Here is a 22,577-nt window from a genome sequence, read left to right as displayed (position 1 = left end):
CCCCAGGCCTTCACCACACTATTATGTGTGTCCATTGGTTATGCATATATGTATATAAGTTTTTTGGTTAATCTTTTCCCATCCTACTCCCTCTTCCCCCTGCTACCTCTGAGATATGTCAGTCTCTGGACCTATTTTGTTTGTCAGTCTATTAAGTTCATTAGATTTCACTTATAAGTGAGATCAAGTGATATTTATCTCTCTGACCAACTTATTTCACTCAGCATAATATTCTCCAGGTCCATCCATGCTGTTGCAAAGGGTAAGAAATCCTTCTTTTTTATAGCTGCATAGTATTACATTGTGTAAATGTACCATCGCTCTTTGTGTGTGTGTGTGTTAATCTTCATCTGAGGATGTTTTTTCAATTGATTTTTAGAGAGAGTAGAAGGGAAGGAGGGGGAGAGAGAGATGAGAGAAAGAGAGTGTGAGAGAGAAACATTAAAATGAGAGAGACACATCAATTGGTTGCCTCCCGCACCCCGCCTGAAATGGGCCGGGGAAAGAACCAGCAACTCACAAATGCCCTTGACCAAGAGTGGAATTTGCAACCCTTCAGTGCTTGGGCTAATGCTCTTCCACAGCTTTTTTATCCACTCATCTACTGATGGGCACTTGGGCTGTTTCCAGATCTTAGAGCTGCTATGAACATAGGGGTTGATTGTCCATTTTCTTAAAGGTACCTTGATGAGCAGAGTTTTACAACTTCGGTGAAGTCTAACTTATAATTTTTCTTTTATTGTTACTGCTTTCTGGCTCCTGCTAAGAAATCCTTGCCTACCCCCAGGTCCAAAAAATGTTCTCCTATGATTTCTTCTAAATGTTTTATGGTCTTAACTTTTACATTTAGGTTTATGATTCATCTCAAATTAATTTTTGTGTATAGTGTAAGGTAGGTGTCAAGGTTCATTATTTTTCTTTTTCAATGCTCAACCACTGAGCCAGCCACCCACATTATTTTTCATATGAATAAGAATATCCAGCCCAGCTGCTGTGGCTCAGTGGTTGAGCATTGGCCTAGGAATCAGGAAGTCACAGTTGGATTCCCGGTCAAGGGTACATGCCCAGGTTGTGGGCTTGATCCCCAGTAGGAGGCAAGCAGGAGGCAGCTGATCAATGATTCTCTCTCATTATTGATGTTTCTATATCTCTCTCCCTCTCCCTTCCTCTCTGAAATCAATAAAAAAAAAATACACACACACACACACACACACACACACACACACACACACACACATACTAGAGGCCCAGTGCATGAAATTCGTGCATGGAGGGGGTCTCCTCAGCCCAGCCTGCACCCTCTCCAATCTGGGACCCTTCGGGGGATGTCCAACTGCCGGTTTAGGCCCGATCTCTGGGACATCCCTCTCACAATCCAGGACCACTGGCTCCTAACTGCTCACCTGCCTGCCTGCCTGATCACGCCTAACTGCCCGCCCCCCGCCAGCCTAGTTGCCCACAACTGCCCCCCCTGCCAACCTGGTTGCCCCTAACTGCCCCCCCCCCCGCCAATCTGGTCATCCCCAACTGCCTCCCTGCCGGCCTGGTTGTCCCCAACTGCCCCCCCCTCCCCCCCCGCCGCCAGCCTGGTCACCCCATGCAGCCTGCTGTTCCGTGGTTTGGTTGTTCCTCACTAACCCCCCTGCCGGCCTGTCACCCCACGCAGCCTGCCAGCCTGCTGTTCAGTCATTACTGTTACTGTGATGGTGCCCCAGACAATTTGCATATTCCTCTATTATTAGTATAGATAAAAAAGAATAGCCCTAGCTGGTTTGGCTCAGTGAATAGAGAGTTGGCCTGCAGACTTAAGGGTCCTGGGTTCGATTCTGGTCAAGGGCACATGCCCAGGTTGCAGGCTTGACCCCCAGTGGGGGGCATGCAAGAGGTAGCCAATCAACGATTCTCTCTCATCATTGATGTTTCTATTTCTCTCTCCCTCTCCCTTCCTCTCTAAAATCAATAAAAATATATTTAAAAAATAAAGAATATTCAATTGTTCCATCACTACTTGCTGAAATATTTTCCTTTCCCCATTGATATGCTTTGGCACTGTTGTCAAAAATCAGGGATTGTAGAAGTGTGGGTTGATTCCTGGACTCTATCCTATATCAGATCATGTTTATCCTAAGATCAAAATCACAGTCCTAACTATTGAGACTTTAGAATGTTAAAGTTAGGTAAGTATTCCAGACTTTTTCCTTTTTTTACATCCTGGCTTTTACTGAGTAGTTACTAGTTCCAGTAGTGTTCTTGCACTGGCTCACATGCATATGGCCAGCTGGGGCCTCGGTGGCTCTTTTCAAAGCTGCAGTGCAAGCTAAGGGAGCCAGGCAGGTCAGAGCCGTTTAGCCTTCTCAAGCCACAGGCCAAGTTCTCATCATGCTAGTTTCTCTGGCATGATTAGGGGCACGATCAGAGAAACATCAAATGGGCACACATCTGGGCACCCACACTCCGTTTCAAATGCATCCACCCCCACCCCCAATTCAACTCTTGACGTATTATAAGAGATGTTTTTACCAGGATTTCTTCTTGGAAACACGGGGAGGTGGGAGGGAAGAGCAGTAAGAGGGGCTCTGGCAAGCAGACCTGCCTCTCTGGGTGTCTGCAGTACAGAACCCTGAGGCAGGCGACTTGGGCCTGGAGGAAAGCGTGCACTGCAGGCCCCCCTTCTCTAGGGACTAAAAGCAAGGAACGGAAGCAAACTGAACCCCTGTCACCCTACCCACCTTCTGATAGTCTGTGGATAATGATCTAAGGCCGTGGTCGGCAAACCGCGGCTCGCAAGCCACATGCGGCTCTTTGGCCCCTTGAGTGTTCTAACGCCACTTCTTCAAAATAGACTTGCCCAGGCCAAAAACCAACTTCTGCGCATGGGCCACGAAGTTTCAATCGCACTGTACGTGCGCGCCCGCACGTGGTATTTTGTGGAAGAGCCACACTCAAGGGGCCAAAGAGCCGCATGTGGCTGGCGAGCCGCGGTTTGCCGGCCACTGATCTAAGGAAATAAGCTTACATTTAAAATTAGAGGATAATTTTGGAGCATATACAGTATTTATAGGACACCCTGCAAGGAACAGGGAAGGTGAGACTGCGGGCACAGAATGCAAACAGTTTGGGAGTTCCTAATCTTTTCATCCTCATTTCTGCTAGGCCCACCCTTCAGCTCTCGCAGGGGGAGTGAGGAATCAGATTCTCTAGGGGAGCATAGGGTGGCACAGAGTCCAGATACCAGGGCCTTGAGGCTTGTAGAGGGCCCAGTGGTGGCTGTGGCATGATGTCTGCCTTGGCATAACCAGGCAAGATGGGGCTAGAGGGGCGGACGGACCCTGCTTGCTGTCCTTACTCAGGCCTTGCATGGCCCAGCCACAAGACTGCAAAGGAGAGGAGACAGGTTGAGCAGCAAGGGTAAGGGCAGGTCTCTACCGCAGCTCAGGCATGAGCTGAGCCCAGTGATGTTGTCAGGGCCCAGCAGGCCCTCCTCCAGGCCAGGGAAGCTGATGTCCAGCAGAATCCTGCTCAGGCTGTCATTCATTGTGTCCAGAACCAGGCCTTCTGTCAGGGAACGGTAGCCTGGAAGGCTGGCAACCTGTGGTTCCCCGAGGGGTAGCTTGGTTTGAGGGCTTCCATTTCTGAGGAGGAACAGTTGCTAAAGGGGTCAGAGTTGAGGTCAAAGGGCTCAGAATTGAGGAGTTCTTGGGGTGAGTCAAAGAGGGGCAACTTTTCAGTGGGGTGATACTGAGATCTGTCAGCCCCAGGGCGTCAGGTAAAGGGCCAAAGGTATCCTCAGGGGTTCAAACTGGGCTGAAATCTAAACCCCCAACTTTAGCTTGGGGTGTAAGCCTCCAGGATTTGGGGCTCAAGGGGAGGACAGATTTGCTCGAGGTGGGGGAGATGGGCAGCGTCTCCTTAATGGGTGTCTTGAAAGGTCCTCCCTCCTCCTGGGAGTAGCCACGCTGGGAGGCAGGCACAGAGGGCCCTCCAGGGAGGGTGAGCTCTGTGGCTGGTCTGGAAGTCCCAGGGCCTCTGAGAAGAGCAGCTCGGGCTGGTCCACACAGGGAGGCAGCAGGGGCTGTTTCCCTCGAGACCGGCTCCTCTCCCTCCCCTCCCTTCGTTTAATCACGAGCATTTCAGACACACACCGGGTTGGGACCTGAGCCCACCGTAGGACTTCTCGGCCCTTGGAGTGGGAGAGTGGGGAGCCCTCCTCCCAGGACTGAGACAGCTCCTCTTTGACATGTGGGCACGGTGAGGGCCACTCTACCGGGGCGGGCTCCCCGCCTTGATGGGCCTCCCTAAGTGTGGCACTTCCTCCCCGGCTGTATTTCTTCCTCCTGATGGACTGAACTGGAAGCAGAGGCGATAGCCATTCTTCAAGCAGGCGTTTCTCCTTTTTCCCTGGCCCTGCAGTGGGCAGAGGGGCGACCCCTCATCAGCTAGCAGCACAAATCCTGAACGAGAATCTAGGAGAGTACATGTACAATCTGAGGGTGACCTTCTCAACCAGGCCTGGACACCCAGAAGCTTGGGGGCAATATGGACTCACTTGCTGTGGCGGGCAAGCTCTGAGCTCATGAGTGAAGCTGCCAGGGGCAATGGCGCCTTTCCTGAGGGCAGTAACACCAGTGGCTGGTTCACTGGGAACTGAATGGTACCAGGTATGAGCTGACCCGGGGTAGCAATGGCTTCATTTCCTGCCGTGTGCCCAGTGGGAGTGCAGTTTTGATGGTCACATTCTGGCGGAGCTCAGGATTGGGTCATTTCTGCTGCTTAAACACCTGGTCCAAGGTCAAGTAGCGATTGGCACTGGGGTGAATGGTCCAAAAGGAGACCTTGCCATTGGCAGATGTCTCTCGAACAAACATGTCAAGAAGAGAAAGATTATGGCAAATGGGATTTTTCCAGCCTGGCTTTGCCATATGCCTAAAATAGGGGAAGTTGTCCTTGATCCACGTGTAGATGTCTTTCAAGGTGATGTGTTTCCTCTCAGAACTGTTGATGGCGAATTGTATCATGGCCACGTAAGTACGGCGGCCGCTCAGACACGGAGTCCGCCAGGATGTTGATCCTCTTGGAGGCTTCTCAACCTTAACCTGATTCGGCTCCAGGTACTGGTTTTCCTTTCCCTCCATCTCTTGCTTGATGCCGCAGGAGCCCAGGCCAGAACTCATCTTTCCAAGCCACTGGATGTTGGTCAGGCTGGTGTTAAGAGCGCAGCCTGCTGCCTCACCGCCAGCACAGTTCTCCCATCGCTGCCCGAGACGGGCTCCAGGTGGCCTAGGAAGACTCACTTCCACTTCCGTAGCTGCAGGTTCTGGTCCCAGGGTCTTGGTGATCCCTTCTGTCCTCTCGGAATCATTGCTGGTTTGGGCTTGAGGCTGGGGTTCTGGAGGGTGAGTGGGGGCTCCCCCACAGCTAATGAGGATGGATTTGTTGGGCCCATTGCTGCCACTCTCTTTTCCTTTGGTGGTCAATGCTGTGAGGATGCTCTGGATGTTGGCATTGTTGGGATGGCCACCGCTTGGGTGTTGGGCATAGTGGGGTATAATCTTGGGCCCAGCCGGAAACTTGCAAGAGGTGGACTCTGCCACTTCCTTGGAGGCTTGTGCCTGACCAGGCTCTTGTTGGGCAGGGGCCTCTTGAACAGGTAGGGGCAGCCTCTGTCTTTTGAGAATCCGTGGCCGATGGGGGCTGGTTTTCATTAGAATCTGTGTTTTCACTCTCCATTGAGAATCACAAGCATGGACTCTGAAAAGTGCAAGGAGCAGCAGGATGTCCGAGATCTCCCGACTGCAGTCACTGTAGCTGTAGCTGTTGGGCTGTGGCTCCTAGGGTGGGCTCCGGGCTCCTCCAACCTGGGGCCGAGCCAGGGCACCTGGCAGGGACTCACGCCAGGCCTTCCGGATCCCCAGCCGGGTGGGAGGGATGGGGAATCCCCGGGAGGTTCCCAGGAAGGAGGGGGTCCCGGGCCAGGGGGCCGGGGGTTGGTCAGGCACCCGCTTTTTCCTTTTTAAGATTGTTTTGGCTATTCTTGGTCTTCTACATTTCTATGTACATTTTAGAATCAGGTTGTCAATTTCTTTTTGTTGCTGTTAATCCTAACCCAAGAATATTTTTTTCTATTGAGTTTTAGAGAGAGTGGAAGGGAGGGAGGGGAGAGACAAGATCAATGTGAGAGACACACATCGATTGGTTGCCTCCCACATGCACCCGACTGGAGCCAGAGATCAAGCCTGCAACTGAGGTATGTGCCCTTGACCGGGAATCAAACCTGTGACCCTCCAATCCTATGGCCGAAGCTCTAACCACTAAGAAAAATCAGCCAGGGCCTCCTTATACTTTCTTTTTAAAACTTTGGGATATATATATATATATATATATTGATTTTAGAGAGGAAGGGAGAGGGAGAGAGAAACATCAATGATGAGAAAATAATTGCCCTAGCCAGTTTGGCTCAGTGGATAGAGCGTCGGCCTGTGGATCAAAGGGTCCCGGGTTCGAATCCGGTCAAGGGCATGTACCTTGGTTGCAGGTTCCTCCCCTGGTCAGGGCTCGTGCAGGAGGCAACCAATCAATGTGTTTCTCTCACATTGATGTTTCTCTCTGTCTTTCCCTCTCTCTTCCACTCTCCCTAAAAATCAATGAAAAAGTATCCTCGGGTGAGAATGAATAACAACAACAAAAAATATGAGAATCATTGATCAGCTGCCTCCTGCACGGTCCCCACCAGGGATTGAGCCTGCAACTCGGACATGCAACCAAGGTACATGCCCTGACCAAGAATCAAACCGTGACCTCCTGGTTCCTAGGTTGATGCTCAATCACTGAGCCATGCCGGTCAGGCCTCCTTATACTTTCTTATAGACTCTTTCTGAATCTTGGTTTTACATTTTGGTCTATGATCCTCTCAGATTAATTTTTGTGTATGGAGTGATATAGAGGCCATGGTCATTTTTAACCAACATTTATTTAAAAATATAGCCACTTATGCCCTAGCCGGTTTGGCTCAGTGGATAGAGCGTTGGCCTGTGGACTGAAGGGTCCAAGGTTCGGTTCCGGTCAAGGGCATGTACCTTGGTTGCAGGCACATCCCCAGTAGGCGGTGTGCAGGAGGCAGTTGATCGATGTTTCTAACTCTCTATCCCTCTCCCTCCCTCTCTGTAAAAATATAGCCACTTATTATAAAATTCAATAAAGAAGTTTACAGTGAACACATATTCTCACCACCTAGATTCTAACATTAGAACCTAGCCGGTTTTGCTCAGTGGATAGAGCGTTATTCTGTTATGAGGAGAATGAAGGGTTCTGGGTTTGATTCCGGTCAAGGGCATGTACCTCAGTTACAGACTTGATCCCCATGTGGGAGGGAACCAATTGGTGGTGTCTCTCTCACATTGATGTTTCTCTCTCTCTGTCTCTCCCCCTCCATTCTCTGTAAAAATAAATGGAAAAATATCTTCAGGTGAGGATTAAAAAAAAATTCTAATTAATATTAACATTTCACTACTACTTATATTATTACTTACCTACTTACTATCTATCCATCTCTTCACCCATATATCCATCCACCAATACATCTTATTTTTAAAACATATGTCCAGATAAATTGCAGACAATAGACCTGGCCCACGTGGCTCAGGTGGTTGAGTATTGTCCCATGAACCAGAGGTCACTGGTTCAATTCTGGTCAGGGCACATACCTGGGTTAGGGTGTGCACAACATAACCCAGGCAGGAGGCAGCCGATCTCACATCGATGTTTCTCTCTCTCTCTCTAAAAAATCAATAAAAACATATTTTTAAAAGTTGCAGACAATAGTATACTCTGCCCCCTAAGTACTTCAGCATGGATATGATCAATTGTAAGGTCAATATTGTTGACATACATGAAATACACAAATCTTAAGTGTACTTTCACTGTGTTGTGACAATGTGACTTGTAACCCAAACCTCCATTAAAATACAGAATTTTACCATCATCCCAGAAAGTTCCCTCATTCCTCTTCCCAGTTAATCACCATCCTCTATACTCATGAAGCCACCATTTTTCTGGTCCTCTCACCCTCTCAATAGATTAGTGCTGCATGTTCCAGGACTTCATATAATGGAATTATACAGCATGACTCTTTTGTGAAAGGCTTTTTCACTCAGTGTAGTGTTTTTGAGATTCATTCATGTTGATATATGTGTATCAGTAGTGTGTTCCTTTGGGTTCATGAATAATAATTCTATTGTACAGATACCACAGTTTATTTATCCATCTTTGAGTTGATGGTCACCTGGGATGGTGCCAATTTTTGGCTTTCTGAACATTCTTGTGCAAGCTTTTTGTGGACATATATTTTCTTTTTTTTTAAAATATATTTTATTGATTTTTTACAGAGAGGAAGGGAGAAGGATAGAGAGCTAGAAACATCGATGAGAGAGACTCATCGACCAGCTGCCTCCTGCACACCCCCTACCAGGGATGTGCCCGCAGCTAATGTACATGCCCTTGACCGGAATCGAACCTGGGACCTTTCAGTCCACAGACCGACGCGCTATCCATTGAGCCAAACCGGTTTCGGCTGGACATATATTTTCAATTCCCTAGAAGTAGAATTGTTGGGTCATAGGATAAATATATATTTAAACATTTTCTTTTTTTTTAAAAAAATATATTTTATTGATTTTTTACAGAGAGGAAGGTGAGAGGGATAGAGAGTTAGAAACATCGATGAGAGAGAAACATTGATCAGCTGCCTCCTGCACATCCCCTACTGGGGATGTGCCCGCAACCAAGATACATGCCCTTAACCGGAATCGAACCTGGGACCCTTGAGTCCGCATGCCGACGCTCTATCCACTGAGCTAAACCAGTTAGGGCTATTTTTAACTTTTTTGAGAAATTGTCAAGCAGTTTTCAAAAGTGGTTTTATCATTTTACATTTCTGCCAACAAGGTGTGAGAGCTATAGGTATGTCATATAGCGGTGCTCCTCTGGACCAAGTCCTATTCCATGTGGGGAAGTGATTGAGCTCTATACTAACAATCAGGTTCTGGAAGGGCAATAGCTATTCTTTCATTAACAACTTTTTTTTTGAGATGTGTTCTATGTCAGGCCCTGGGATAACTGCTGAGTGAAACAATCAAGGATAAGTGAGACACAGACCTTCTCTTCAAGAACTCTGAAATGTGCCTAGCAGGCATGGCTCAGTGGTTGAGCGTTGACCTATGAACCAGAAGGTTATGGTTCAATTCCCCGTCAGGGCATATGCCTGGGTTGTTGGCTCAATCCCCAGTGTGGGGCATGTAAGAGGTAGCCGATCAATGCTTCTCTCTCATCATTGACGTTTCTATCTCTTTCTCCTCTCCCTTCCTCTCTGAAGTCAATACAAATATATTTGTTTTAAAAAAATACTCTGAAATGTGAGACTGGCAAGAAAACGATAACACTATGTGACAAACAAGTGATAAAAGCAGGCCAGGCCAATGGGAGGCACAGAGGCAGTCAGGGGGGCTTCCAGGAGGTGGCTTTTCATCTGAGGTTTTGAAGGATAAGTATAATTTGGCCTCTCTCTGCGTTGAGGGGACAGACAATTGAGGGTATGAGAGTCTTGGAAGAAGAGCTCTCCAGACAACAGGGAAACATGTTAAAGACTTGGAAGGTTGGCTAGCGGTTCAAGAAACTGTCGGTAATTCAGAATGACTAGACTCCAGGGTATGGTTGGCAGGGGCCAACCTGCTAGAATTTGGACTTTAACTTCAAAGCACTGAGGAGCACCTGAAGGGTTTTAATCAAGGCCATGACTTACTCAGATCTGCATTTGGGAAGGATTCCTCTGGCTGCTGTGGGTGAAAGGGGCTAAATGGATGTCTGGATGGTAGCCAAGAAGAGGCAAGAGGAAGAATCCTACTGAAGTAATGGCAGCGGTCAAGGAGGGAAGGGGCTGGGTTGATGTCAAGGAGGCAGAAGCAATGGAGTTTATTGTCAACAGATAGAAGGTAAGAGATATAGCGATGCCTCCCACATTTCTGCCTTAGGCAACTGGAGAGTACCTTACTATTTACTGTCATAAGGAAACAGGCAACATTTTACATAATCGTCTTTTCTTATAGGACTTTTGAAGTATTTAACTGGAATAAAAGGTAATAAATACAGGAGTCTCCTCTTATCTGTGGGGAATAAACTTCAAGACTCCCACTGGATGACTGAAACTGTGGGTACCAAACTCTATATATACTGTGTGGTTTTTTTTCTATACGGTACATATATACCTTTTTAGTTAAAGGAAGACTTTATGGCTTCTCTTTGACATATCCGAATTGCCAGTATCACTACAGTAAGTCCTTCCTTAAAGTTGTAGATGGGTTCTGTGACTTTAAGTGAAATGCATATAACAAAACCAATTTTACCATAGGCTAATTGACATAAGCAGGAGTTAAGTTCCTCTGGCACCTCAGCAATGTTGCAATGAAAGGATGTTATTGGAGGACCTGCTGTCCTCTTGCGCTTTGGGGCCGTTATTAAGCAAAAGAAGGGTGACTTGAACACAGGCACTGCGATCCCAGGAGTGATGTGATAACCCGGACAGCTGCCGAGTGATTGCCAGAGGACAGTGCACAGTGTGGAGATGCTGGACGAGGGGAGGATCACGTTCTGAAGGCACACGATTCAAAACTTATCCATTTATTTCTGGAATTTCCATTTAATATTTTTGGAACACAGTTGACTGTAGGTAACGGAGACTGTGGAAAGCAAACCATGGACAAGGTGGGGGGAACTACTGTATGTTTTAATCTATTTAAATGTGATATTTATTCATTGTCTTCCAGGAAAGGTTATGATCGCTTTGTTAATGTTTCCTGAACAAGAAAATGCAATCATTACTAAGACAAGGGATCTGGGAGTGGTCTTTTGGGCTCTTGCCACTACACAGGCCCATAAAAGCTGGGGAAGGAATTAGAAACCAACAAGAAACCTCCATCCATCTATTTAATCAACATTTACTGAGATCTTTTTTTTTTTTTATAAGGCCTTGTGCTAGGAGATGGGGATATGAAGGGAAATGGCACAAGGCTGCTCTCAGGGAGTTTACAACCTAACTTATCTTTGCTCTTGTGTACGGACACCTGCAATGCCTTTTGCAATTCTGCGCTCGGCTTTGATAAAGTGGCATAGAACAGTGTAGCTGTCTAACTGCGGGTGTGGTTGTACTCCTACAACTTTTCTGCAAAGGCTTTGGCAACTGGGGGCAAGAGCCACAGATATGTCCCCCATCGCTGGATCTGCCTTTGGGAATGTATCTTGAGGAACTATTTGGGCTATGGACAGGATTTATGTACAGAGATGTTCATTGCTGTTCTAAAGATATAGAGGATACAACAACCTCACAATGGGGATTGGGAAAATAACTGATGGTGCATCCCTATGATGGACTATTAGGTGATACTTAGAAATAGTATTTAAAAATAACAACATGGGGGAAAGAGCAGAAAAAAAGTGGGACACAAATCTCTAAAGAAGGTGCTCAAAGTATCCATAATTTAGTATTTTTAGGTTCTCTGTATTTTTCAAATTTTTGACAATGTGAATGTTATAGTATTTCTACAATCAGAACTTTTGGATTTCTTCTTCTTTTTTTTTTCAAATTAGAGACAATAGCAGAGTTAAAGCTAGAAAGACAGCCAAAATGACCAAGATTTGGGTTATTCTGTTATGAGGACTGACCAAAATTAACTGAAATTCTATATCTTATATGGTAAAAGTTGTATGAAATGTCAATATTAGTTGCAATATAGTGAGTGTCAACTATGTGCCAGGTGCCAAGATGGGTTATTATCTCTATTTTATAGAGGAATGTTTGGTTTCAAATCCTAATCTTTTTTTACCATGCTAAATACAAGCAAATTCAAAAAGGTTAATAAGCAATTCACAAACCCTACACAGGATTTTCAATATGTTTAGGGCATTGGTGGTCTGGACTGCTGATAACATTCACAGATCTCCAGCTCAAAAGTGTCTGGCTGTATATCTTTTCCTGGAGAATCTGACATCCACAATATACACTCCTTTTATTGCCAGAAATGATGATTGCCTTATGGTTTGCGCACACACACACACACACACACACACACACACACACGTTCCTTTCTGGCCCTCATGTTTACCTTAAGAGGACGCATTTGCTTTATTGCACAAATAAAGGACCTCAGGATAAACATTTGTTCTAAAGACTACATGCCTCAGCTCATAAGACTTCCAGAGCTTCTGGATGTCAGTGAGACGTGCCCCGCCCTACAAACATACCCTCCGCCAGCCGCCGTTTCGGTGCGGTATCTAATCCCAGGCATCACGGGCTCCACTCTCGTTTAATTGCACCCCAATTGTTCCCCACACATTGCCCCTCACCCCTCCCAGATGGACTGGAAGGGTCAAGGCCCGGGCGGCCTGACCTTGAGTCATCTACGGCCGCGGACTCGCGGCGCGACCTTGGCCAAGTGCCCGCTTCCCCGTGCGCAGAGCGGCAGGGATGGAGAGCTGTGTCCCCACCCCGGCAGTTTCGCAGCCGAGCAGGAAAGCCCGGCTCCAGCATCCTTTTCTCCCGCGGACCTCTCCGCGCGCGCCCCACCAACCCCACCCCTACGCTCCTGGCGTAGAGGCCACCGGGAGCCGCGCGGCCCTCTCCTTCCAGACGCTCGTTTACGCCGCGCGCACTGGGAGGGCGCGATTCCCGAACGCAGCCTCCGCTGCGAGCGCGTGGCCGTCCCGCAGGCCGGCGCTGCCTTACGCCGCTGACGCAGCGCGCCCAAGATGGCGGCGCGGTTGTCGTCGGGGGTGGCGGCAGCAGTGGGGGCGGCGGCCGTGGCGGCAGCTGGGACGACAGCCGTGACGGCGGCGGCGGCGCGAGGCCTGGGACGGGGGGAATGAGGAGGCCGCGGCGGACCGGCGGCGGAGCCGTGTAGCGGAGGAGCAGCTCCCCCTCTCTGCTTCCCTTGGCCGAGCCGGGGGCGCGCGCGCGCGCGTGGACGTCCGGAGCGGGCTTCCCACTCTCTACCCCGCAGCGCACCCCCACCCGGGCCCGGAGGATGATGAAGCTCAAGTCGAACCAGACCCGCACCTATGACGGCGACGGCTACAAGAAGCGGGCCGCGTGCCTGTGTTTCCGCAGCGAGAGCGAGGAGGAGGTGAGGCGCCGGGCCGGGAGGCGCCGGGGTCGGCGGCCGCTTCCAGCCGAGGCTGGGGGGGCGCGGCCGTCCGTCGGGGGACGGTGTGCCCGGACTCCGGGCAGGGCTCCTGGGCTCGACCCAAATGAAGTTCCGACGGGATTTCCTGAGGCGAAGAAGGGGAAGGAAAAAGGGTGGTGGGTGGAGGGGAAGTGGGTCTGCGCCTGGCCATTCGGCGCGGGCCGGGCGGAGGGGGTGCCAGGCTGCGGCCGGGGCACCTCGGTGCCAGGCCCGTCAGGGAGAGTGTGGCCGCGGGGAGCAGGCGGAGGCGGGGGAGAGTGTGGTTTTCGGTCAGGCCTCCGGCTCGGGATCCAGGAAGGGCAGTTCCGCACTTGTCAGCCCAGCACATGTGTGCAGAGGCCGCCGGGCACGAGGCGCAGGCCGCCCCTTTGTGGCCGAGAGAGCGTCCCCTCCATTGGCAGGTTAGGGGTTGCGAAGGGATTATGTGTGGCTGTGGGGGCAGGGGGGTGACTTAGTAAGATTTAGGGCGTTGTACAAAAGCCAAAGCCAATTGTTTATTTTATAATGCTCTGGGTGGCCCTTTTGGTGTAACCTGAGAAGAAAAGATATTTGATAAGATAATCTCTGAGAGTTGAAAATTTTTCGTTTTAATTGGGAAGGCCAGGAGCGATATTGAAGATCTTTGCCCTGACATTCCTCTACTGCTCTATATCAAGGCCCTTGGGATTGAATTTGCTAGCAAAATAGAAATGCTTTGAATCAGTTTCTTTTTGCATAAGGTACTTAAAAAAATCTCAGCCTCTCAAAGCCGTTTCTGTGGTGATAAAGGGAATTCAGAAAAGGAACATGTTTCGTAAATCCACAAAGAAAAGCGCTTTGGAAATTCATGAGATGCCTGTGGGAATGCATTTCTCTCCTGTGCATGGTGGTAAAATGGCAGTTAAACTGGAAACAATGAAGGACAGTGAAATTCAGTGTGTTATAGTCTAGCATTCAGCAGTGGGCAGTGGTGAAAACAGCGCATGGTGTTGAAATGGGGGGAAAGGAACTTGACCCGTTAGTTATGAAAAGAAGCTGTGATGAAAGAGACAGATGGATTGGCAGAAGTGTCTGTCCGGAGATATGTAGGAGGAAGTGGTAATTTAAATTGTTGCCTGGCGGGGGGGAGGGACACTAATTGTGGTGTTGAGGGATGGTGTGTGTTCCCTTTTAACAAAACAGAAGGAAATGGATTTGGAAATGTATACTTTGTGTCCTAGCATGTGTTGTAAAAATCCCCCAAACAGATGTATTTTAATAGGAGTACTGAGCAGGGCCATGCTGTAAATCATGTACTGTTTTGGAATACATACTTGAGTAAAGTAAAATTATTGGTGGCAAAGCCTTTATTCTCTTCATTGTTATATCATACTAGAGGCCCAGTGCACGAATTTTGTGCACTGGGGCTGCGGGGGCTGGGAGGCTTCCCTCAGCCCAACCTTTGCCCTCTCACAGTCTGGGACCACTTGAGGGATGACTGGCTGCTGGCATAGCCCCTCCCTTCCTCTCCCCTACCGCAGTCAGACATCCCTCTTGTAGTTTGGGGCTCTCATAGTCCAGGACCGCTTGCTCCTTACTGCTTGCCTGCAGCAGAGGCAGGAGAGGCTCCCGCCAATGCCGCTCCTGCAGCTGTGAGCCCAGCTCCTGCATTGAGTGTCTGCCCCCTGGTGGTCAGTGTGCATCATAGCAACCGGTTGTTCTGCTGGTTGTTCTGCTGTTCAGTCGATTTGCATATTAGGGTTTCATTATATAGGAGGATTATGGGAAATCATGGGATCACAAGCTGTTCACTAGATGGAAAACTAATTAGCATAATAACATATCTCACTACACTAGTATGGTTAAGTCTGTGAGCACCCCAATTATAAGTGGAAGGGTATATAATTCAGTTGTATGAATGTTGCAAGATTTTATTTGTTTTAAAACGTCATACTAGAAATTGAAAACGTGAGCATTTTGGATACATTGGAAATCCTTTTTTTTTATTTTTTTTATTTGGAAATCCTTTATAGATCATAAGCAAACAAAGAAAGATTTGATTTTCTGTTAAAGTTTTGTTATTTACTGACATGAGTAGCATTAATATTAATAGATTTGACTGATCATGGAGTTTTCTCTACTGAATTTCTTTTTCTTTTTTAAAATCTTTTTCTGTTGTTCTACTGAATTTCTTTTTGAATATTGGTTAATGAGCAGAAGATTAATGCAGATCTTTACAGATTCAGTGGATGTTGCACTTAACACCTAGGAAGAACAAGAAAATTAATGAAATGGGCCCATTTTATACTTGTTCAATTCACTTAAACAAGCATGTATTAAGAGCCTACTGTGGGCAACACTCTGTAATGTGGGGTCAACATCCCTTCCTGCCCAAAAATTATGAGTAGTTTTTGATAGGATCCCTTAATTGCGAGAGATTTTGGACCAGAAATTATCTCTAGGGTTCTGCTCAACTTTCAGATTATATAATCGTGTTGGATGGGAAGAATTTGTTAGTTCTAGGAGAAATTTTATATTCTCAATAGATGTGCTAGAAACTGGAAGTGTTAGCTGCCACATTGTAGGAATTTGAAATTCCAATTCAATAGGACATTCAACCCATTTTTATTTTATTATATTTTTATTGATTTCAGAGAGGAAGGGAGAGGGAGAGAGAGAGAAGAAACATCAATGATGAGAGAGAATCATTGATCAGCTGCCTCCTGCATGCCCCTGCTGGGAATCGAGCCCGAAACCTGGTATGTGCCCTGATCAGGAATCGAACCTGGGACCCTCAGTCCCCAAGCTAAGGCTCAACCACTGAACCAAGCCAGCTAGGGCCATTTTTTATGTTTTAATGGACCCTAATGATTTTAATCAATATAGAATAGTTTAGCCCTGGCCAGGTAGCTCAGTTGGTTATAGAGTGTAGTTCCAATAGACCAAAGTTTTTTAGGATTCATCTCTGGTCAGGGCACATAGAAGGATTAACCAATGAATGCAGCATAAATGGGTGGAACAACGAATTGATGTCTCTTCCTCTCTCTTTCAGATCAATCAATAAAAAAATAAAAAGATAGATTAGTTTACAGAAAATTATTAGCATTAATACAGTAGTAGTCTAAGTATAAATAGGGCTCTGATTTAATTTAATTAACCAGTATCAGGAAATATACATACAGTGTAATGAAAAAGAGATGGAAAATATTAGCAAATAATAGACCATGAATCAAACCTTCTAATATTCTGTTTTATCAGCCCTAGAAAATTTATTTATAGGCCTACTGAAATACTGATCCAGTATTTCAGGATGTGTGAACATATTCAGCAAGTTTGTTCAGTGTCAGATTCTGTGATACAGTTATGAAGGCGACAGACTGTGCTGGGAGCTTACAGTCTGGTGGGAGAGATGGAAGAGCAAATAGACCCAACAACATGATGAAACCACTTTCCTTTCCTTCAAACCTTGGCTGCTTTTCCTGTTGATAAACAAGAAATCCATAGCAGGAAAATTTCCCCCCTTACAAATTTATTAATTGTGATTGACATTTTGATAAATTAAAATCTTTAAGTTTGGGGTGTTTGTGATAACTAACTTTTATTACAGCACTTTGAATCTGATATATAGTGAACATTTTCTTACCCAGTCTATGCTTTAACCAGCTGGTGCACTGAACACTCACTGTTACTGTGTGAATTATGGGTCTGATATATCTTGACCTTGTGGCCTCCCAACCAATCTGTGTTTACAAAGAATCAGCTATGTGTTTATTGTTGGTTTTTAATATTTATTGTTGAAAGTATCACATATGTCCCCCTTTCCCCCCATCGACCCTCTCCAGCCTGTCCCCGCCTCCCTATGTGTTGCTTTTTTGTTGTTGTTATTAATCCTCACCAGAGGATATTCTTTCCAGTGATTTTTAGAGACTGTGGAAGGGAGGAAAGAGAGAGAGAGAGAGAGAGAGAGAGAGAGAGAGAGAGAGAGAGAGAGAGGAACACATTGATGTAAGAGAGATACATCAATGGGTTGCCTCTTGCATGCACCCAATCAGGGCCTGGGATTGAACCTGCAACCCAGTACATGCCCTTGACTGGGAATTAACCCGTGATCCTTAGGTCCATGGGCTGACACTCCAACCACTAAGCCACACCAGCCAGGGCAGGAGTCAGTTGTATTTATTTCTGTATCTGTTCATGTTCTTGGTACTTATTGTAATTATCTAGTGTAATTAAATTTGACATAAGCCAGTGAAATTTGAATTAAAGAATGGTTTTGTGAGCTTTTCAAATGCTTTGGAATGATTAGATAATTTCAAGTCACTAAGAGAAATTACTGCTCAATTATATGGATAAACAAACTGAAAAAGATGGGGAGGGAGTAGTCTAGAAGGACTCCATGCATAATCATTTCATGACTGTTTTCAGGTTTTTGTTTATATATATTGAAAACATAGGTCATGCACAATGGATGTGGAATATGAAAGAAAGACAACTTGTAATTCAATAGTACACCCACACTCAAGACAAAATCTTGGACCTACAAACAAAGATTGGCAAATAAATATGCATTTATATAATATATATTTTAATCCTCACCTGAGGATATGTTTTTTTCTTTTTTTAATATTTTATTGATTTTTTACAGAGAGGAAGGGAGAGGGATAGAGAATTAGAAACATCAATGAGAGAGAAACATCGATCAGCTGCCTCCTGCACACCCCCTACTGGGGATGTGCCCGCAACCAAGGTACATGCCCTTGACCAGAATCGGACCTGGGACTCTTCAGACTGCAGGCCAACGCTCTATCCACTGAGCCAAACCGGTTAGGGCAGGATATGTTTTTTAAATTGATTTTTAGAGAGAGAGGAAAGGAGAGAGAGAGAGAGAGAGAGAGAGAGAGAGAGAGAGAGAGAGAGAGAGAGAAAGAAAGAGAAACATTAGTGTGAGATAGTTGCTTCCTGTACACGCCCCAACCAGGGATCGAGAGAGAGAGAAAGAGAGAGAGAGAAGAGAGAGAAAGAGAAACATTAGTGTGAGATAGTTGCTTCCTGTACACGCCCCAACCAGGGATCAAGCTGGCAACCCTGGCATGTGCTCCAACTGGGAATTAAAACTGCAACCTTTCGGTGCACAGGACGATGCCCAACCAACTGAGCCACACAGGCCAGGGCTACATTTATATTTTTAATCTGCCCTATTTTCTAATTAATATTTTATCACAAACAATATAGAAGACAGACTTCTTGAGTAAGAATTTATTGCACTTGATTAGGTAATATGACAATTCATCTTTGTCAAATTATTCTGGCCTTCCTAAAGCACTTTTTTCCATTTCGGGAGCTTTTGTGATGACAGGAAGTGAGAGGCATTGGGGGTGGGCTTGCCTATACTCTGTACCCTTCCCAGAACGGAGTGGGAGAGTATGACATAGGCATTTTAGTCAGTTGAAATATCTAGCAGAGTGAAATACTCAGACAGGTCAGTGATACAGACTATATGCCAGATGACATCACAGTGCCTGAGAAAGTTAAATGGTCCTAAAGGATCTGTTTCTACATTAAGGGGGAGGGGGGGAACGAGTACTGATAGGGTCATCTCAGTTAGATTTTCCTGTGCATTAAAATAAAAAGAAAGAACTGAAGTGTCCTTGGTTTGTTGAGCTATTCCATCAGGAGCCCTGCGTCTCTTGGCAAGGGCTGCTGCATCTCAGTTTCTCAGATCCTTGAGCTCACTAGGTTGGATGGGAAGATGATTGACATTGAAGCTCCTCAGTGGGCAGAGACTAGTGGCCTGAGTGTCAGTAAAAATGCTACAGAAGAGCAGGTGAAGGGACTCACTGCGGCCACACCTTCCCCCAGGCTCTGGAGAGGGGAGTAGTAAGACACAGGTGGCCATCTCAGAGGCAGTAACCATGATGAAGGACTTCTAGAAGATCCCAGGCTGGTTGGGTAGTCTTTTTGTTGTATATCTGGTGCATTGACCCAGTCATCTGACTGGACATTTCTGCTCCTCATTCTTTTTGTTTTAAACACGTATTCTTTTCTTTTTAATTTCAGAGAGGAAGGGAGAGGGAGAGAGAGATATATAAACATCAGAGGATCATTGGTCATCTGCCTCCTGCGCACCCCTTACTGGGGATCGAGCCCGCAATCTGGGCATGTGCCCTGACCGAGAATCGAACCGTGACCTCCTGGGTCTTAGGTGACACAACCACTGAGCGACACTGGCCAGGCTCTTCATTTCTTTATTCTTTTGTCTTTTGAAAAATTTTCATTTATTTTACTTAATTTTTTTCTTTGCTGCTCATTTTAATCTTTCCTGGAGGCTTTTTATTTTATTTTATTTTTTTAATGTGTGTGTGCTTTCCCTTGTTCTGTCTAACAATACTGGTTAGTCACTTAAACATTTCTTCCATTACCTTCCATTCTACCTTCTTCCTGAGATGTGAATCCTGGTCTGAAATCATACTGAGGGTCCATTCTTCTTTTCTACACCTTGCCCTAATCTTACTTGCTTTTGGATGATTCTCACTTCTAATAAACATAGTGTTGTGCATCTACAAGTGTGAAGCAGTCTATATTTTTCTTTAAAGCCTAATACAAAAAGGAAGGGCCCTGTTCAAGAATGCCTTTGTTTATTCATTCCTTCAGCACACCTTCTTTGAGAGCCCTAGTATTGACCAGTCTCTGTGCGAGATCCTGATAATACACAGGTCAGTAAGTCTGTGGTCCCTCATAAAGTCAGCCCCTCTGCCTGCTCTGCACTGTGCCAGCCCTTCCTGCCTGCCTAGTGACCTCACTGCTACAGTTGGCCCGTCTCTCCTGCTTCATCGCCTGTCCTTCTCTGCACCATCATTCCCAGGCAAACAGGCTTTAATATTTAACATCTTTTAAAAAATGCTCCCTTTGTCCCAGATTCCCTCTAGCTACCATCCCTTTTTTCTCTTCCCTTTCATAGCAGAACTTTTCTGTTCTTGATTGTCTCCTGCTTCTCTTCTCATTTTCTCTCGAACTCATTCAGTTAGGCACTCTTTTCTCTGATTCTGCTGAAGCCACCATTCAAGAGAACCTACCAGTTACTAAACCCAGGGGCCGTTCTCAATCCTATGTTACCTGGTAATTTTCTTCTTGAAACACTGTTCATCTTGGTTCTAGAGCATCGCTCAAGTTCTTACCCCGCTTTCTGGTTGCTCCTTATTATTATTACTGTATTCCTCATTTTCCTGACTTCTTTTCATTGCAGTGCACAAGGGTACAATCTCTGACCCCCCGCTACGCACACCTATACAGTAGGTGATCTCATCCATTTCCATCTTTAACTGCCCTGTTTATACTGATTACTTTTATGTGTCTATTTTTAGCCCTGACTTCTCTCCTGAAATCAAAGACTTGAATATCCTGCAATCTACTTAATATTTCCATCTGGATACCTGAGAGGCATCTCAAACTTAGTAGTAAAATGCCCAAACTGAATTCTTGTTTCCATTTTCCAAAAAACAAAGCAACAGAGGCCCACTTCTCCCACAGTTAACCTTTTGCACTCGGATGTCGAGTGTGACTCGACACGGTTAGCATCGGTAACAGCTCGTATGTCGAGCCACACTCGACACGTAGTTTCACCACGGGGGGAAGGGGGATTTTTGTCTATTTTTCCAGTATCTTTTCTTGTTTTCATTAGCATGAAAGGACAAGTAAAATGTAAATGCCGTCTCAACTGATGCCAAAAAAGAAAAAATGAAAAATCGATAACGCATGTGAAATTTATTAGGAAACTAGTACATGATCTTGTTGGAGAATTCAGAGATGGTACAATAACTTCCAGGGGTAGATTATTATCCACTAATTTAGAGCAACGTTTAGATGGAAAGCTCCATATAATCACACCTCACCCTAACAAAAAACACAAAGATTGTGTTGTTTGTTCTAACAGAAAAATCAAAGGAGGAAGAAGAGAGACGATTTATATTTGCGAAACATGTGAATGTAAACCAGGTCTTCATGTGGGTGAATGTTTCAAAAAATATCACACCATGAAAAACTATAGAGATTAAAATTACTCTTTGAATGTATCGATAATTTGAAATATAAAAAAAATCCAAATAAATAAGTTTGTATGAAGAGAAACTCCAGTTTTTTATTCTACTGCCGCACTTTGTAAAATCTGGGGTATTTAAAAAATTAAATCCCGAGTAGAATAAAGGAATCGAGAAAAAAGCAAGCGAGGGCAAAGGGTTAATCCCTCTTTCAGTAAATGAAATCTCTGTGCTGTCAGTTGCTGAGGTTAGAAACCTTGGAGCCATCCTTCACTTCTTCCTTTCTCATGCCCACATCTTATCTGACAGCAAGTCCTGAATAACCTTATCTCTGAACTCCACTGTGCTATTATAACCTAACCCATTGCTCCTTCTCTCCTGGACTGTTGCTGTCTCTTCCTAACTGGTCTTCCTGCTTCTGCCTGTACTCCTCTAGATGTCTCTATCACAGCTGCTAGAGTGATTCTCCAATCATGGAAGTCAGATCATGTCACTCTGCTCCAGTGATGTTCTGTCTCAATAAATCCAAAGTCTTAACCGTGATCTCTCATGCTCTGGATGGTCTGGTACCCTACCAAGGCTCTGACCTCATCTCTTATCCCTCTCCCTCTTCCAGTCACACTGGCTCTGTGCTGCCTCCTACCCGTCCCCCCCCCCCCCCCCCGCCCCATTACCTGCGTGGATCATTCCTTCACTTTAGGTCTTTGCTTACTTTTCACCTCATCAGACAGGTCTTTAATGATCAGCCTATGTAAAATAATAGCAGTCCATTGTCACTGCGTGTCTCCTGCTTTTTTCCTTGGCAGCATGTATCAACACACCAGACATATTACGTATTCATTTGCTTATTATCTGTTTCCTCTCACTAGAATGCAGGCTAATCCATGAGGATAGGGAGTTTTGTCTGTTTTATTCACTCCTGTATCATCAGTGCTTAGAACTTAGTAGATGCTCAGTATTATTTGTTGACTGTGTGAATGAGTGAATGAACACATAGTCCCTGCTTTTTGTTGTTGTTGTTAATCCTCACACGAGGATATTTTTCTATTGTTTTTTAGGGAGAGTGGGAGAGGGAAAGACAGAGAGGAACATGAATGTGAGAGAAACACATCGATTGGTTGCCTCATGCACGCGCCCTGACCAGGGCTCAGGCTGGGGAGGAGCCTGCAGCCAAGGTACGTGCCCTTGTCTGGAATCGAACCTGGGACCCTCTGATCCACAGGCTGACACACTATCCACTGAGCTAAACCTTCTAGGGCTCCCTGCTTTATTAAAAAAAAAAATGTTTTTATTGATTTCAGAGAGAGGATGGGAGAGGGAAGAGAGAGAGAGAATCATTGATTAGCTGCTTCTTGCATGC

The 22,577-nt window shown here is 45.9% G+C and overlaps 1 protein-coding gene and 1 pseudogene across 3 annotated transcripts in view; one reads left to right on the top strand and one right to left on the bottom strand.

Annotated features, from left to right (window-relative positions):
- Nucleotides 1-3,422: 3,422 nt before the first annotated feature.
- LOC103295534 (forkhead box protein M1-like) lies at nt 3,423-5,702 on the bottom strand (annotated as a pseudogene).
- Nucleotides 5,703-12,755: 7,053 nt separating this feature from the next.
- Nucleotides 12,756-22,577, top strand: part of NUDT3 (nudix hydrolase 3) — a 98,760-nt gene continuing 88,938 nt past the window's right edge. Inside the window, exon 1 of one of the 3 annotated variants that reach the window (XM_054721921.1) lies at nt 12,756-13,166. In XM_054721921.1, the coding sequence (XP_054577896.1) occupies nt 13,068-13,166 (99 nt within the window). In that variant the 5' untranslated portion in view covers nt 12,756-13,067. Of the gene's footprint in view, nt 13,167-13,474; nt 13,628-22,577 lie in introns of those variants that run through there. The other 2 variants (XM_008152008.3, XM_054721920.1) reach the window with 2 other exon arrangements.

The sequence above is a fragment of the Eptesicus fuscus genome, chromosome 10 (genome assembly GCF_027574615.1).
Source record: "Eptesicus fuscus isolate TK198812 chromosome 10, DD_ASM_mEF_20220401, whole genome shotgun sequence".
Lineage (NCBI taxonomy): Eukaryota > Metazoa > Chordata > Mammalia > Chiroptera > Vespertilionidae > Eptesicus > Eptesicus fuscus.
Note: the sequence above shows the minus strand (reverse complement) of the source record. Positions and strands in the feature narration are given on the sequence as shown.